A 19,050-nucleotide genomic window follows, 5' to 3' on the forward strand; every position below is an offset into this window, starting at 1 on the left:
ATAGAAAAATATATATTTAAATACATTTACAAAGCAATATAAGATATAAACAAGATTAATTCATCATCTTAGAGTTTAAAAACACACACCCTTTAGTTGTACTAAAATAATTTATAAATGTGCAAAATTAAACTGACTCATAATGGTTCACTAAATAGGTACAAGAGAACAGTACTGCTTGCAATTTTTTAATTTATTGGAAATAAAACCTCATTTTCTTGAGCATAACCTGTATATCAAAAATTTAATTAGACAGGAACTTCCTCAGTCTAATAATTTCATACTTATGAGATGTAACATAAAATTCAATATGTGAGTATAGTATTGGAGCTATTTTAATTATCTAATTTAGTTTGAAAATTATTTTTAATACTACCAAAGCAAAAAAATTTAAATTTAACAATTCATTTTTAGACTCTGGCAGTAATAAAGATAGTTTGCAGAAATGAAATCTTAGATAAGAAACAATAAAAATCTTATTTTAGTTATTTGTCTCAATCTCTTCATTCACCAAAATTTGTTTTAATTTTATTTGTTTTTTTAATCTGTGTGGGTTGCGCTCTAGGAAGCAAACTACTGCAACTTGGGTTTTAATTTTGCCGGCCTCCTACCAGGTGTCTTTTATTAGGATTTTCTATGAGTAATAAAATGGTCACTAAGAAAATGAGATTGAAGGAGGTGCACGTGGCATAATCCCCAAAGAGCTAAATTTGAATCTGAAAGAAGAGACAGAGACAAGGGTCACAAATGCCAGAAGCTCTTCCCTCACCTTTGCACGTTTTCCCATCCTCCTGCAGGACGTAGCCCCTCGGACACGAGCACTGGTAGCTCCCCTCACTGTTCTTGCAGATGAAGTTGCATGGTTTCGGGGACTGGGAACATTCGTCAAGATCTAAATCAAAGGACACAAAGATTAAATATTTGGTAAAAGAAACAACTAGCTTCTTTCCTCCCTCCTCCTTCCTATTTCATTCATTTAGCTTTTCCTCTTCAACTTAAAAAGGAAAACAGCCAGAGAGAAATGATGCACAGAGCAATGGTTTACTTTGTAGATCAGTTTGTGGATCTTGAACAAATATAATATCTTGACAGTTGACCAGGTTTAAAACACCCACTCAGTTCTTTAGATTAATGTACGTTGGTTTACAATTTGAGAGCATAAACTTAAAAGCAAGAGTTTAAAAAGTTTTTGACAGGTAGGTGTAGCAGAACTTCTCCAGGCTGACACTCCCTGAACTATATCTTGTGGGGTCATGGACTGTGCTGGAAATCTGCCACCGCCTGCCAGGTCCAGTCCTCTCTCCGGTCCACGCTGCTCATGGACCAGGAGCCTGCTCTCTTGCCCTCTGTCTTCTGGCTGGTCCTTGTCTCCTCAACTCTTTCCCTGCAAGGTGGGCTCAGGCTGACTGAGTCACGGGATCAGAGGTCATAGCTCCTCTCAAGGCAGCCCTCTGTGCGTAACTTTCTAATTCCAGGTCCCAGCAACCTCTCCCTCCCTCCTTTCCGCCCAGGCGTAGTATGGCCCTTGTACACAGCACTCTTCCCGTGGTTTCTGCACATGCACTGTGCACATTTTTATAGATAGTTCCCTTGTTAAACCTTCCTTAAACTGTCCTCATTTGACTGTGCCACCCTTTTTTCTGCTAGGACTCTGATTGATAGCAAACAATTTACATTTCCTTCATAAAACATATTGATGATACCCACAGAATGCTGAAAGCTCATGGTTAAGAGCCTATTCTCCATTACTTTCATGCCCAACCAAGTGAGACAAATGCTTACTATGAGTCCATTTGTTTTTTCTTAACTTTTCCATGCCAGGTGTGCTTTATTAATGAAATAGGCAATTTAGAGAATATCATGTTAAGTTGATGAATTATAAAGGAGAAAATATTTTTTTCTTCAATGAAAATAAAGTTAACTATTTTGGGAAGACTCAATAAAGGCAAATCACCCTTGTTCCCAATCTGTGATAGAATCACGTGAATGAGACAATAAAAATTTAAATTAGAAAGAGAGATTATAAAAATGTAGGTTTCTGTACTGAAACTGCTTTGCTACTGGACATTTATATTATGCAAAAACCAGCAATGAGAAACAAGCACAAAGCATTCCCTCTTTATGCACAAACACACACACCCACAACCAAAATCCCTTTTCTCTCATCAAAAACACTGACAAATAAATGTCACTTAGACATCTTAAAATATAAAATGTTGAAAGTTCATTTTTTATAATTGAACAGTACTGTGTCCCACATGATTGGACAAGGCCTTAGGCAACTACTATGATACCAAGAGCCACATTACTGAAAGGAGTGGCATCTTTTTACTAACATGTACATTCTAGAGCTCCCTAATAAAGATACTCTACTGACAGTAAGTTGACAAGCTCCCAGACTCAGAGATGACTGCCTTACCTACACACGAAGTTCCGCTGAGGTCTGTAGTGTAGCCCACCTTGCAGAAGCACCGGAATGAGCCCATGGTGTTGATGCACTGCCCATTGGTGCACAGGTTTGGCATCACCTTACATTCATCGATATCTATGGGTCAAAACAAAAACGAAACCAAAACCAAGTAGAAGTCAATATATATTTGAGGATAAAACTGGTTAGAAACCAAGAAAATTAAGGAATTAATATGAGATAATTAACAACCAACATTCATAGTAGCGCTGAGTGCCCTTTCATCATTCAGACAAATGGCAACATGGAAGGGAAATAAAAATAATCGGCAGTGATGGGAAGAGCTAAACAAACGAAGACTGTTTTGAAAGCCCTGTTTAAGTTTACTCATTTTGCAACCTAAGTATGAATTATTTTGGGAGGAATCTAGAAAAGTTTCCTTGTGAAGTTCCACTAATTTGGAAATTGTGATAATTTCCCATGGATTGTCTTCAAATCTGCACTGATTAGCAAATAATCAGATTAGGTTTTGGAATCTGTATAGGGATAGAGGAAAATGGTATTTTTCAGGAAATTAGTTGGTTGTACAAAAAACAATAGAAACCACTAATCCATTATGAGAGTTGCTGTTTTGTACATATGTCACAAACAGACTAAGTTTTGGTGCACACTTAAATAAATAAATAACACTCATTTCAGTGAGTATAGTTTGTGGGTGAAACATGGCCTTCGGGGGTCAGACAGAAACGCTCCATTCCTGGGTCCGTCCCTTAAAAAGGGTGTGATCTTAGGAAAATTACTTATCTTAGCCTGTGCTTTAGTTTCCTCATCTGTTAAAATGGGAATAATAAATTCTACCTCTTAGATTTGATACGAAGTCTCAAAAGTATTAGCAAAAAGTATATACAAACATAATCATACATACAAACATTTTAGAGATTATTATTGTACTAGAGGCCCAATGCACAAAATTGGTGCAAGAGTAGGCCTTTCTTCCCCTGCTACCAGCACCGGCTTCCCTTCGGCACCCGAGACCCGGCTTCTCTCACAGCCCCGGCTTCATCCACAAGGTTGTCCAGTCTAATCAGCATATTTTGCTTTTGTTATTATAGATTATTTTTATTATTTCCCCCCACTTTTCCTTTAAACTAATCCTAATGAATGAAGTTCACTGTTTGATAACATACCTGAATTTCCTCAACTCCTTACCTCTTCCATCAGTGGTGTAACCCGGGCCATGAGGACATATCTTTTTGTACTGGGCAGTTCCAGGAAGTGGGCAAAGCTCACACTGGTGACCCCAGCCTCGTCCCCCATCGCAGCAGCATTCTGACTTGGTGACGAGGTTGCGGCTGCTGGACGCCATCTGACACATCGTTTGCAATACCTCTGCAAAGCAGAGTCCCTGTCGGTTGTCTGAAATGACAGTGTAGTCAATAGGAATCAATGTCATGGAACTGACACTTCATTATCTTGAACTTAAAATTAAACAGGACAATCAATACGTTCATTGTTAGCTATAACTTAACAAGGTGAATATTCTTGATATAAACCACTGTTTAAGATGGTTTAACAATTATAACATTTTGTTGGAGGTTAAGTTCATAAAGTGTTCTACCACTATAGACAGTTTGTTAAATGTGGACAAAAAGTGACACCATATGTTATAAATAGATTACTTTTCTTTAATCCATCAGCAACTAAGTGATAGTAAACTACCATTCCTAAAGAATCCAAATAAAAGAAAAATCAAATTAAATTATTTCCCTTTAAATAAGCAAACAACTCTCAGAAGTTGTTTTTGAAAAGAAAATTCTAGACTATGTTATAAATTTGGTACATTTTCAATTTAATATCTCATATTTTCTACCTCTAAAAGACAGTTCAAACATTTAGACTAAGTAGAGGTTTTTAGAACAAGGATAGGGATCTCTCTAACGTAGAGAGGCAAGAAATCATTAATATGGTTTTTATGGACCATCCTAGTGAAACTATTAATAGTATAAAAAGACCATTTTTTATATCTAAAAAGATTCATGGTTACTAAAGGTCTAGGTTGAATAAACTGTATATTTTCTTGAGTAACAATTTCCTAGGATTTAAAACAGATGATATCATTTTGAGAAAAATCTGTGTAGTTGAAACATGCTGTTTTTACACCAAATCAAATGATGAGTAACCTTATTTCTCTTGGTTTCCCTTAAGTTTTACTATTCCATACTTTTATACCTACTCATAATGTACTAAAATGGCTTATAATATATGCATTATAATACAACACAATGTTTGAGATTTATATTTTCCATAAGAAAATATTTTCCAAGACATTTTTCTGTACCATAAAATAAAATTTAATCTTTATTGCATTTTTAAAATATGGCCTTTACTTTAATATCATTAATTCAGCAGAGCTTACTGCACATTCAAAATATTTTCTTTTGGAATTAAATCATCATCCCTGATGTAAGTTTTACTAAAGTCACATTTTCCATAGACTTTAATTAATATTAATCTTGGGAAGACTATTTAAAATGTTATTTATATGACACATAGATGTGCAAGTAATGCACATACAGATACGTCATTTTAATAGGTGTGTATCTTCAGGAAGAGGTATGTGGATTACTCAGATTGAGAGATTTGTTTAGTAGACAAGGATATATATGTAGAGCTCTTCTGTGATGACATCATAGAACAGATGTTTTATTTACCAAGTAAAATACACTCATATATCAGCTTACCAAGGCATTCAGTGCCTGAGGAACTTGACTGAAATCCTTCATTACACTCGCACCTGTAGCTCCCAATAGTGTTAACGCAACGCCCATTTTCACAGATTCCTGGCTTGGTCCTGCATTCATTTTCATCTTTAGGAAAAAAAATGTGAATAATGAAAGGATTATAAAATTATAATTTAAAATGACTTTCTAATGGATTACATCTTGTTTAAATGTCTTCACCAAAATACTAATATGACGAGATAAAAACCAGTCATGCGTGAATACTGATTTATTTTCAACTTTAAACTCATCTTTCTGGTGGGTTCTTTTAAACAAAGTGTGCTCTTCCTCTTTGTGTCCCCTTGCAGGGAAGGGATGGTGCTTGATTAAGAACTGGAAAATTGACATCTAAAAGGGATAGATACCAGACAAGGAGGAGAAGCATCTTGGGGAAGCGGATGCCAGCTTTGTGACAGCAGAGAAAAACTGGGGCATAGGGGTGGTAGGTGCTAGGGAAGGCTGGTGAGTAGAGTAAAAGAGCAAATTGTTTTATTAAATTTCTCTATACCCCTACTTATTGTGATTATTTAATAGTTTGTAAATTTTGTTTGAAGTTTCCCCTCCCCCAAAGCTATGTTGTTAGGAGTGTAAAAAAGTGCAAGACAATGAAATCTTTTTTGATAAATTCTTTTCATCTTTATATATTTTTAAATTTTCACCAATTGGTTTTTATTTTGCATGTGCTTTCTTTTTTCAGCAATTGCCTTGAATATCTTGTTCCAAATCCTTTATTTTCAACCTCTCTCACATTTTGATTTGGTACATTTCTTATAAAAAGCACCAACCTGGATTAAAAAATTTTTTTAGAAGTAAATTTATTATTAACCAGCCATTTCAACTATTTATATCTATATGATTACTGATGTAATTGGATTCTTACCTGTCATTTTATATTGTTTTTATATCTACCATGCTATTGCCCCCTTCTCCCAATATTTTTTAAATTAGTCTAGTTTTCTATGCCATCCTCTCTCATCCCAAACTCATATTTGGAAGTTAAAATCTTCTTTCTATTCTTCTAGTGGTAACCAAGGGACAACTTCAATACACACCACACTCTTAATAGATACTTTGCTAATAAGTATCTGTTTAAAAAGCTTCTGTAACAACAGGTACCTTGCTATGAGTTTACTTCTTTCTGTTCTCTCCCTGTGGTACTTGCCAGGTCTTTGTGATCTAGAAATTTTGTGTGTTCTTAAAAAAATATTTTTTATCTACCATGAGCATCTATTTAAACCAAATTATGAAGTTTATTGGTTTCTTGGCTCACCATTGTTTCATATGTACTACTACTTCCTCCTGAACTAATTAAGAAAATATATTAGAGTACATACTTTGGTTATCACTTTAGAGAAGGTACATGTGTGATAAATATTCTAAAACACACTTCTGACAATTTTGCTTGTTTTCTCACTTGGATTGAGTATAGAATTTCAGTTCCAAAGTATTTTTCCTTGGAATGTTTTAAAGTATTGTTCCATTGTTTCCTTTTACCCAATTTTCCTGATCATGTGTAGGAAATCTGGTTTTTCTCTCCTTCTAGAGAAAAAAGAATTTATACAATAAGCCTTTACATTCTACTCTTAAGTGTTCTGAAATTCATCATGATGTATGTTGGTGTAGATATTGTTCTCCTTTTAGCAAAAATAACTTATTGTGGAAAATTTAAAATATATGCAAAAGGATTGAGCTAAGGCATGAATTTAAGTAATTGCATAGTGTCTGTTATTTCTAGGACTTGAGAGTTCAAGGTCTGTCTTCTTTTATTTCATCCTATCCCTCATTCACCTTTATTTTTATTTTACTTGTTTGAATTGAGGTATTTTTTTTTTTTAAAGAAGGGCTCTTGTTGGATATTCTTCTTGAGTGCCTCAACATTTGCTAACGTATAATATAGTTTTTATATTTGAAAGATACTAGATATGCCTCAAAAATTCTAGCTTATTATTATTTTTTTTAAAAAAACCTATTTTTATTGATTTCAAAGAGGAAGAGAGAGGGAGACAGAGAGAGAAACAACCAGGATGAGAATCATGGATTGGCTGCCTCCTGCATGCCCCCTACTGGGGATCGAGCCTGCAACAGGGCATATGCCCTGACTGGGAATTGAACTCATGATCTCCTGGTTCATAGGTATTAGCTCAACTGCTGAGCCATGTTGGTCAGGACTAGCTTACTTTTGTTATGCTACCATTGGCATTAAGAATTACTGAGAGAACTTGGAAAAAGAGTACACTGATTTTTTCCCTACCTTGCAGGTAATTTCTTTTTCTGTGAGGTTGCCTACAGCCAAAAAAATTCATTACCCACCTTTTCTTTCTTCTTTCTTTTCTCTTTCTTTTCCCTTTCCCTTTCCCCTTTCCCCTTTCCCCTTTCCTTTCCCCTTCCCTTTCCTTCCCTTTCCCTTTCCCTTCCCTTCCCTTCCCTTCCCTTCCCTTCCCTTCCCTTTCCTTTCCTTTCCTTTCCTTTCCTTTCCTTTCCTCCCTCCTATCCTTTCCTTTCCTCCCTCCTTTCTTTTTCTGTTGAAATTTGTAAATCTACTAGGGTGTATGTTGGTGTGATATTGTGCCACCTATGAAATTTTATTTCCAGCATTCCACTTTCTATGCTTTGGCAATGTCAGGATTGCCAATGATTGATCGCTTCACTGTCCATTACGCCTATGTATGCTCATTTCCTTCTACCTACGTGTGCCTGATGCAGTGCAGAAAACAGATTAGGTCTTGCTTTAGTGCAAGACTGACATCTCAGACGGGTAGTGATACTCCCTTGACAATCCTGTTCTCCTTCCTAGTATGCCCACACTCCTGCTTTCTAAAATGACTATTGCATATTAAGAACTCATTCATCTCCCTACAATGAACCACCTGTCTGCACCCTCATTTGCAATCTCCTGTTCTTTTCCAACAGCTGAAGTATCTCTGGTTTTTCTCAAAGGTGAAGTGTTTGAACTTGTACTCTGGATTACCTTCCAGACTTCACAATTCTCCTTTTTTCAATGAATCATTCCTTCTGTGTGATTAAAAAAAATAACCTCTCTCAACATATTATCCCTCCAGCTACTAACACATTTTTGTTCCCTTAGGGCAAAAAAATATTTTTTTTTGGCTCAGTTCTCTGACTCCCATTTTATTTTACTCCAGTTTTTATTGAGGTATAATTGACAAATGAAACTGTGAGATAAAGTGCACACCATGATGCACATACTGTCTGAAAGGATTCCTCCCATTGAGTTCATTGACAGATCCATCAATCACAGATTTACTTTTTTTTTTTTTTAATTTTATTGATGTTTTACAGAGAGGAAGGGAGAGAGATAGCGAGCTAGAAACGTCGATGAGAGAGAAACATCGATCAGCTGCCTCTTGCACACACCCTACTGGGGATGTGCCCGCAACCAAGGTACATGCCCTTGACTGGAATCGAATCCGGGACCTTTCAGTCAGCAGACCGATGCTCTACCACTGAGCCAAACCGGTTTCGGCTCAATCACAGATTTATTTTTTGATTGTGAGAATATTTAAGTTCTACTCTCTTACCAAATTTCAATTACATAATACAGTGTTACCAACTATAATCACCATATTATACATTAGATCCTCAGACCTCATTCATCCTATAACTGCAAATTTGTACCCTTTTGCTAACCTGTCGTGATTTCCCCAACCCCTGCCCCTAGGGAACCACTTTTACATTGTTTATATGAGTTCAAGTTAAAAAAAATTCTACATATAAGTGACAGCATATTTGTACATATTATTTTTTTTAGTCCGTTCACCCACAGACACTTATGTTTCCATACGTTGACTATTATAAATAATTATACAATGAACATGAAAGTACAGATATATTTTTGAGAGAATGGTTTTGTTCCATTGGATATATACCAAGAAGTGGAACTGCTGGATCATATGCTAGTGCTATTTCCAATTTCTTGAGGAACATACATAGTGGTTGTACCAATTTACATTTCCACCAACAGTGCCCAAGGGTTTCCTTTTCTCCTCATCCCTGTCAACACTAATCTTTTTTTATAACAACCATCCTAATAGGTGTGAGGTAATATCTCCATATGGGGTGTGTTTTTTCCTTATTTACCTTATGATTAGCAATGTTTAGCATCTTTTTATATACTTGTTCACCATTGGATGTTTTCTTTGGAAAAATGTCTATTAAGGTTCTTGGCCCATTTAAGAAATCCAATTATCATTATTATCAATTATTATTATTATTACTTGCTATTGAGTTGTATGAGTTCCTTGCATATTTTGGATATTAACCCCTTACCAGTTCCGAGGTTTGCAAACATTCTCTTCCATTTCATAAGCGGCCTTTTCACTTTGTTGATGGTTTCCTTTTCTGAGCAGAAGTTCTTAGTTCGTTTATTTTTGCTTTTGGTGTTGAAAGAAAATCATTGCCAAGACCAATGCCAAGGTGCTTACCCCTATGCTTTATTCTAAGAGTTTTATGGTTTTAGGTTTTAACTTCTAGTATATAATACGTTTTGAGTTGATTTTGGTGTATGGTGTAAGAGAGTATAAGATCCAGTTTCACTCTTTTGCGTGTGGCTGTCCAGTTTTCCCAGCACTACTTATTGAAGAGACTATGTTTGCTTATAGTATATTCTTGGCTCCTTTGTCAACAATTAATTGGCCATATGTATGAGTTTATTTCTCGTTTGCTCTTCTCTCCAAAACTGATCTGTGTGTCTGTTTTTATGCCAATACCATAATATTTTGATTACTATATTATAATATACTTTGAAATAAGGAAGTATCGTGCCTCCAGCTTTGTTCTTCTTTCTTAAGATTGTGTTGGCTATTTGGGGTCTTTTGTGGTTCCACACAAATTTCTTGAAAGAATGACCTATGGTTGCTGTTTCCACTTCCTAATCTTGGGTCCTTTTCCTAATCCTTATGGTCTACCCCGACACAGAAACTACTCCTGAAGAGGTCACCAAGTCTAATTATTGCTTTTGTCTGTGTCTTATTCTATATCTCAGCAGTATCAGACGCAATTGACTACTTCCTATGTGTTGGAATAATCCATTCTTGTAACTCTCATAGCTTCACATTAACCTGGAGAACTTTCTAACTTATGGCCAACTTATTTTTAGTTTTCTTAATATTTTTTAACATATATTTTTATTGATTTCAGAGAGAAAGGGAGAGGGAGAGATAGATAGAAACATCAATGATAACAGAGAATCATTGATTGGCTGCCTCCTGTACTGGAGATTGAGCCCGCACCCTGGGCACGCGCCCTTGATTGGAATTGAATCCCGGATCCTTCAGTCTGCAGGTAAATGCTCTATCCACTGAGCAAAACTGGCCAGGGTGTCTTCTAACCATTTTTAATCACTCTAAATATTGTGGTTCCCAGAGGTCAGTCACTTCTTCTTCCACTCTATATTCTCTCGCTGTTTGCATCCACTCTTATGATTTTTAAACACTACCTATTTGCCAGTGATCTCTAGCTATGGCCTACTTGGCGTTATCACTGGGAAGCTAAACCATATCTTACACTTAACATAGTCAAAACAAAACTTTATACTTGTAATCACCCTGTTTCTTCCTGTCTTTCCATTGTCAGTTAATAGTAGCTTCATCCAACCAATTATTCCAATAAGTGCCCTAGAACTCATCTTTTATACCTCTTCCTTCATCCACCACATCCAATCCATCCATCAGCTAGTTCTGTTGATTATCTCCAAAGTATATTGCGAATCTGCCAATTTCACCACATTTCTATACATCTATGCTTTTATCTGAGCCTCGTTCACCTCTCATCAGTATGATTAAAAGAGCCACCTAAATGAATCCTGCTTCTGCTCTCACACCCTTACAATACATCATCTACAAAGCAATCAGAGGTCTTTTGAAATGTAAATTAGAGAATAACAACAACCAGCCCTTAATCAAAATGTAACTATGTGTCAAGCACTGTTCTAAGGATTTTTACATGAATTCCCTAATTTAACACTCCCAATAATCTTTGGAGGTAAGTGACCTCATCATTCCTATTTGCTTTTAGATGGGAAATTCGAGGCACACGAAAAGGCCAATTTGCCCTAGGTCATAGAGTTCTCATACTCACCATCCATCTTTGGGGCACACACCCTGAGTCACTCTGCCACATGCCCTTAGCATAAAACCAACTCTTCACCATGTTCTGCAATGCCAGTGCCTAACTTTGGACTTCAGCTACACTGGCTTTCATTCCTGCCTTAGGGGTGTTTGCTCTTGCTATTTCCTTATTTTTCTAGTTCCCAGTTCAATTGTCTATCATCAGAGAAGGTTTCCTTAGAAGTGTATTCTAAAGTAGTTCCCACTCAGTCACTAAATCTTATTTTCTTGAAGAGATTTACCACTCTATGAAATTATCATATTACTTCTTTATTTGTTTGATGAATGCTCTTCCTGACTAGAACATAAACCACTTGAGCGTGGGGTTAGGGTAGGGAAGGAAAAACTTGTCCTTCCAGTTTATTATGATATCCCAAGAATCACAAACATAACAGATGTTTGGTAGATAACTGAATAAATGAGTGACTGTTCAAAACAGTGTTCCATGGAGCAGCGGGCTCTTCTGGTATACTGATTTAAATATTTTCTACAAGTATTTCTTCTACAAATACTCAAATATATTTAAATATTTTTCCTGTTTTATTGTTCAGTTTTCTTCCCCCCCCCCCCCCAAAACACGATGTCACCACGATTTCTCTTTCACTTCTGTGTCTTTTGACATTGCAGTACGGAACTGGGATGCTACAGAAATATCCCATACCTCTCTCATTCGCTTCTGTCTTTACCTTCTAAAGTGTTCATCCAACACTTTAAATCAGGGCAGTTACTTTTAGAGATATATGTATTCTGCCAAAGCCTAAAGAAAAATATGCTGCTGAACATCTGTGTTTTTGTTTGAGTTTTTCTATTATTTCAAAGATATTTTTCAGTTGTGACCACTTCTTCACTTAATCTAAAACAGTTCTCTCCCTCCCTTGTCACAGTTCTAAACTCTTCACAAGATGGGAATGAAGTAACACATTTTTATTCCATCATCTTTAAGATGAAGCCATCTCCCCAATTACATTTATATAATGTCAAAGAATTCCCCATTTATTGAGGAATTCATTGACATTATATAATTCAGGTGCTATATAATTTGTGTGTTTTAAGTGTGCAATTCAATGATTTTTAATAAATTAAATGTGCAATCATTTCAAACTAGTTTTAGAACATTTCCATCTTCCAAAGGGATCCCTCGAGTCTAGTTGCATCCACTCTCTATTCCAAAGCTAGCACCAGGCAATCACTAATAGATTCATTTGAAAGAAATCTTAGTTTTATACCAAAATAAAAAATTATTAGTAATCTTCTAATGTTCCTCCAAAATACCCACATTTGTCTAAGTCCTGGCGGTTAGGAGGGAGCAGGAGGTTCTCAATTAAAGGAGGGGAGCCACCCTTCTCGAGGAGAAGGAAGACTGTGCAGTCAGTAGGCTTCAGTGCCCCGGGGGACAGCATCTTTGGGAAGAAGTGCCGAGATAACATGTAGGGGCCAAGGCCAGCTTACATGGCATGAGACTTTGGCTTGCACTGTAAAATCATAGCATTTTAAACCCTTGAGGTCATCTTATAAGAAACAGCCCTATCTTCTTGCTTTATAGGTAAATTAATTGAAGTTCAAATATATTGAAAATATGGCCAAGGTCAGAGATATCCGGCCTGCAATAGGATTCTGGAGATTATCTGCTTCTACTCCTTTTATTCATGGAATGATTAGAAAAAAGATAGACCATTAACTCATACTTTTATTTTGCTGTATGAGCATAATTACTGCAAGGAGTTTTTTGCACTTCTAAATTTAGTGTTTTAGATTTACAGGACACAGAATTATGAAAAACAAGAGGGCATATATTCCAGGATGGACATAATTGCCACTGCATTATCCAAAACTTATTGCATTGGCTGGACCCTGAGATGGAGGAAGTCTAGCACAGCTTGAAACAGCTGGGAAAATAATTGCCTTGCAGTTAGGATGATTTGGTGATAGTGCTATAAATCTATCCAGAAATATTAAATAAGCAGTATCAACCCTTATAGCCTTACCTATGCAGCCTTCTCCGTCAGGCCTCCGGGTCATCCCAGGTGGGCAGATGCACATGAAGGTGCCGATCAGATTCTTACACATCATGCCTCTGGATTCACAGTCATGTAGCCCTTCAGCACATTCGTCCAGGTCTATAAAATAATTTTAATAGAAAAAATATAAAAACAGGAAGTTATCAGAAACAGACCATTGTTTAGTACTTTTAAAAAATATTTTTTTATTTATTTCAGAGGAAGGGAGAGTTAGAAACATCAATGATGAAAGAGAATTACTGATTGGCTGCCTCCTGCATGCTCCCCAATAGAGATCAAGCTTATAAACCAGGCACGTGCCTTGACCAGGAATCAAATTATGAGCCATGCCACTCAGGTTGGTTAGAAATTTTAAGTCATACATTTGGTTTTTGGAGTCTGAGAATGTAATCATATAGGAGCTCCATCTTTTTAAACTATTGGCTATATTTTAGATTTGTAAGTTTCAACATTGGTAAGAAGTTCTGGAAAGGACAATCTGCTTTATGAAGAGTCCGAGAGTGTAACAATTGGTGAGCTCTTCAACCCATCTTATTTTTTACTTGATTGAACAGATCATCAAGGGTCTTGTTTCTAAGTATGAAAACCTACCAGTAAAATGCTATCAAAACATTTCTGTAAATCTCTGAAAGAAGATATATTCCCAGCATGGCAAATGAAGGTCTAACCACTTACTTCCTTGCTGTGGCCTTACCTTTGCACATCTTCTGGTCTTCCCTGAGGGCATAGCCAATCGGACATGTGCATTCATAGGACCCGAAGGTGTTCATGCAGCGGAAAGCACACAGCAGAGGGTTCTGGGAACACTCATTGATATCTGATCAAAGAAATAGGCAGCCAGGGGCTCAGCTTAGTGTTCTAATTATTTGTTTAAATAAACACTGATTGATTTACTTGGCAGTTATACAGAAAGCAATAGGATAATCTAACTTCCACTTTTGGTATGGAGAAAGTATCACTTGCCGTCACTTGCCTAACAAGCTCATCCTCCCAGAAATGGCAATTATAAACTCTAAATGCACATGCATGCAGGGGCGTATATGCACACCAACTCACACAAAAACTATCTAAAGTAGTTTTTGGTGGTAGTTGAAACTCAGCAAACAATCAGCAAGGAATAAGTTCCCAATTTATTGTTTTAAAAATTAAGCACCTGGCAGCTAAATCTTCAGGAGAAACTTTCTTGGCTTCTATAGGAGTCTTGGAGCAACCAAGACGGCTGATGAGTGAGGGGTAACTCCAAAAAGGAGAGGGCCAGAGACAGAAGAACACTATGTAATGTAATGTAATGTAATGTAATGTAATGTAATGTAATGCAATGTAATGCAATATAATATAATATAATATAATATAATATAATATAATATAATATATAATATAAAAACACTGCCAGACCAAGCAGCTGACTTAACCAGATGTGTGTGTGTGTGTGTGTGGGGGGGGGGGGGGGGGTGGGGGGAAGGGGGTAATCAAAGAGGCTAGCCACAAAGCTTTAAAGAGAAGAACTGAAATCTGAACCACTGTCTTCCACAGGCCTGTCAGTCTGCTTTCATTTTCATCCAAGTTAACTGCCTGCTAAGAAAAAAGCATCCACATTTGTAGAATGTAGCTGATTCCAGAAGATATCATTCACAAGACCCAGGGTATAATCCAAAATTAACCAACATAAGAAAGAGCCAGGAAAATGGCTCAAGGGAAAAGACAATCAATGGATACCGACTCTGAGATGACCCAGATGCTGGAATTACCAGACAAGGGCATTAAAGTAGCTATTTTAACTGTGCTCACTGAAGTAAAGTAAATACATTTGTGATGTTATGATCATCACTTGAATATCAGAATATTATAAATGAAAACTGAGATATTAAAGAAGAAATGATAAGAAGTATTACTTGCCTTCACAATTCATCATGGGTCCTGGCTCAAAACCTTCATTGCAATTGCATTCAAAACTTCCGATAACATTGGTACATGTACCATTTCCACAAGGATTACCGATTGAACATTCGTCAGTATCTGAAAAAGAATAAGAAAATGCCACAACATTTGGTGGAGTTTTAGTAATCAAAGCACACCATGAATAGCTACCTTCCTGACCCTCACACATTTCCAAGTTCTGTGGAGGGCATACTTGACTCTTATCTCCCACCCCAAACTCCTCCCTTGGCCTTGGCTGACCAGCCTTTGTGAAGTGCAGAGGCCCAAGGACCCTGAAGGATCAAGTGTACTCTGACCCCCCCAGACAGCCATGCCTGCCCTTGAGCTCAAACTCAGAGAGGGACATGGTCTTCTGCTGCAAGAGCAGGCATGGAAAGTCATAAAGTAAAATGGATGTCTTTCCCAGTTAGTGGTTTTGGCAACTATAAATCTCTAGACACATCAGATTTTGTATATTTTGGTTGAAGGCAGTGTTTGGGCAACTCTCTCCACTCTCACATAAACCAGGCCTATTGGAAAATGTAGGACGGGAATAGAAAGAACAGTTACTAGCCATTTATCCTGACTTTGCAAATCCCACCACCACCAGGGTACCAGAGAGACCTTTTGCTGAATATGAGACATAAAATAGAACTTTAAGTAATGTGGACTCAACACTCACCCACACAGCGTACTCCAGTGTAATCCAAGTTGTAACCCATTGGGCATTCACAGCGAAAGGACCCATCGGTGTTGATGCACTGACCATTTGAACAAATGCCTGGGCTCTCAAGACATTCATTGACATCTAAAATACAGAATTTCCCATGAACTTCCTCATATGAAAAGATGTGCTGAAACCGAGTCTACCTATTCAAAAGACTTAAAATTTCTAAAACAGATAAATACTTCTGTCAGAGAAATATACACATTTCATATACCACACATAGTCTTATAAGTCTAATGTATGTGATATACAAGAAATATTGTGTATGTATACTAAGTACAATATACTAGGTATTACACAGGAAAAATCAACAGGATTTATAAAATAAAAAATGATAACATATTCATATAAAATATATCCAACCACACCTTCCCGAGTATCATGAAGACTAGGAACAGTTCCATGGCCATAAGGACACAAATCCTGGAATGCAACTACAGAGAAAAAAAAATACAAATTCTCCATTATTGAAGAGTCTCAACTATCAGAGGAGTTAAAAGCTGATAAACAATCTACGTGCAATTAGACTTTTTTTTTTTAATAAAACTTTTTATCAGGAGCCTCTTATTTTATTTTTATTATTTATTTCAAAAACAACTCTGAACTTATTTAGAGAAGATCCCCTGAGCTTTCCCAGCTCCTTCTGGGGGCCACCTACTGAGGGCTTCTGGTTCTCTCTGCTCTCTGCTCACTGAGCAGCTAAAGAGCCCTCTCTGCCCATTACACTTAGACACTTCTGACCTGGAGGCCAAGTCAGTCCCGAGCTTGCTGAGAACTAACCTACAATTCGGTTGTGCTAACAAGACCTGGAGGCTCTTGTTCTCTTCCAGCAAATGGCCGCTGTGTTGACTCAGCTTCCTTTTAAGATCCCAAGAGCCCCAGCCTGTGATACAGTGGGACTCCCGCAGCAATTCGGAATTTTCATTTTCTTCTCACACCTTTCTATTTCCTTGAAAGCATTTAATACTAATCTTGGGGCAGAAGAGGGGGTGGGGGTGGATAAAATAACAGGGTAATTTCCTGTGCTTACACATGTTGAATACAGATGTTGAAAGAAGTTCCTCAGATTAAGGTTGCTCACTGAACCATTCAAGTTTACATGTGAGGAGGTAATTTCACCTTCAAAATATTCATAAATTATGTAGTCAAACCTACTCCTAACACAAATTCCCAAACCAGTGCAACGGGGTGTTTTAGGTTGTTGATCTCACCTTCGTCATCTTTGGGACACAGCTCACAGGGGTCGCCCCAGCCCTCTCCTGGCATCTTACTGCAGCAGCATTTTGCCTTTGTGGTGTTGAAAGCTTTGGGTACAGAACACTTTCCATTTTCAAAGTTTGTGAAGCAGAAGCTCTGGCGAGTATCTGTTCAAAAAAGCAAAATTACAGATCTCAGTATTGGTCAATTAAAAAGATGGAATAATTTGTACAGAACTCTCTGACAAAACATTTATTATGAGTTAAACATATGCAGATCAGGTTAGCAACTAAAAGACAGGTCTGGGAATCCTCAATGGCTGATTTCATTTGCCAATTTCAGTTGACTTGTTTACAAAATGTTATTTAATTATTTAGTGTGATTAAAGTATTTTTATAATGTGCCTTGGAAATTTGAGAAATTATGCTCAATATTAAAATGATTTCCAGATCTCTTTTCCACCATCACATTGTTGCCTAAAAAAAAAAAATTAGGTAACTTTCATTTAGTTAAATCACATAAAAGACAATTCATATATTAATGTACATACAAATCTGTGTCAACAACATAACTGAAGAGTAAAACACGAATTTTTCTTTTAGTATGAAAACTTTAAAATATGAAGAAATGGAGCCAATAAATCAAAGTACCTTAAAAATTGTCTAGTGTAAATTCTTTTGAGACCTACATTTTTAACTCACAGATGATATGGTATTTGCCACAGATTTGTACTTTTTAAAATATATATATAGGGCATAATATCACAGGAAGGTCCTGGTATCTTGCCACCTGTGAGAAGCAAGCCCAAGTTGCTATTGGATGTGTTTATTACAAAGGAGCCATTCTCCAGGCACTCTACTCTCTCCACATCCATGACATGTACTTTATAGTGACAGATCAGTGTGATGGGTTACTGTCTAACTTTGACTTTCCTAAGGGTGAATTATGACAGAGAAATGATTTCAAAGCTTACCGAAGCATCTCCGTCCATTATCAGATAGCACAAAGCCAGGGGGACAGATACACTGGAAGCCCCCAGGAGTATTGGTGCAGGAACCAAAAAGACAGATGTTGGGATCTTCGTCACATTCATTTATATCTGCAGAAGAGCAGAATTTATTAATTTAATAAAATTAGCACACTGCTCAATATTTCAAAATAAATAATTTGTTCATACTACAATAGTCTACTAGCCACGGGATATTTAAAGTAAAACAAGATATTATGTTACATGAATTTTATACTTATTATTTAAAAGTAAACTATTATTTTTTAGAAGTCAAAGATTATTTCTAATTTCAATCAACCATATGCCCTGATCTCTCAAGTTATCTCTGGCTCCCTGCCTTTGGTCCCTAGGGATGTATGTACGTCCACCTGTCTACCTGATATGACCAGTTCAATCAATGTCTGACCAGCAGTGCCAGCTCAACTGGTCCCCTTCTCTGATGTTCCTCTGAGCAACCTAAGTTGGGGTCCTGTAATCACCTTTAATCTTCACTCTGACCTTTTAACTTCCATAAAAAATTGCATGTGGCCTATCAATTGTGCCTCATTTGTATATTCAAACTCAATATCATTTGCCACTGGGATGATAGTAAACCTCCCTCTTTTACTCTTTTCTTTCCACACTGCCACCAGGGCTGTCTTTCTATCGATATTTGAAAATCTGTGGCCTATGAATCTAGGACTTAGACTTGTTTTGAGAATTTTATTGTTCCAACCTCACCCCAAAATAGTTCCTTAAAATAAATAAGGATTCCTTTCCAGTGATGTTTAGCTTTTTTTCATTGGAGGCATTTATGTAATGGGCTATTTTAACTGAATGAAGAAACACAACTCCAGGCACATGAGAGAATGCAAGATCCATGAGGACCTG

At 36.8% G+C, this 19,050-nt stretch overlaps 1 protein-coding gene and 1 non-coding gene across 4 annotated transcripts in view; both read right to left on the reverse strand.

The window, feature by feature from the left end:
* FBN2 (fibrillin 2) overlaps window positions 1–19,050 on the reverse strand; it is a 234,378-nt gene that overhangs the window by 13,893 nt on the left and 201,435 nt on the right. For all 3 annotated transcript variants that reach the window (XM_036410158.1, XM_036410160.2, XM_036410159.2), the window contains 11 exons: window positions 18,145–18,270; window positions 17,186–17,338; window positions 16,343–16,408; window positions 15,930–16,055; window positions 15,227–15,346; window positions 14,025–14,147; window positions 13,298–13,429; window positions 5,149–5,274; window positions 3,617–3,823; window positions 2,420–2,545; window positions 770–892 (listed from right to left, as the gene is read on the reverse strand). In XM_036410158.1, the coding sequence (XP_036266051.1) occupies window positions 770–892; window positions 2,420–2,545; window positions 3,617–3,823; window positions 5,149–5,274; window positions 13,298–13,429; window positions 14,025–14,147; window positions 15,227–15,346; window positions 15,930–16,055; window positions 16,343–16,408; window positions 17,186–17,338; window positions 18,145–18,270 (1,428 nt within the window). The remainder of the gene's footprint in view (window positions 1–769; window positions 893–2,419; window positions 2,546–3,616; window positions 3,824–5,148; window positions 5,275–13,297; window positions 13,430–14,024; window positions 14,148–15,226; window positions 15,347–15,929; window positions 16,056–16,342; window positions 16,409–17,185; window positions 17,339–18,144; window positions 18,271–19,050) is intronic.
* LOC118704032 lies at window positions 17,916–18,044 on the reverse strand. Its single transcript, XR_004983262.1, has one exon. It is a non-coding gene; the product is annotated as a small nucleolar RNA SNORA11 (small nucleolar RNA).

This window comes from Pipistrellus kuhlii, unplaced genomic scaffold, assembly GCF_014108245.1.
Source record: "Pipistrellus kuhlii isolate mPipKuh1 unplaced genomic scaffold, mPipKuh1.p scaffold_m20_p_4, whole genome shotgun sequence".
Classification (NCBI taxonomy): Eukaryota; Metazoa; Chordata; class Mammalia; order Chiroptera; family Vespertilionidae; genus Pipistrellus; species Pipistrellus kuhlii.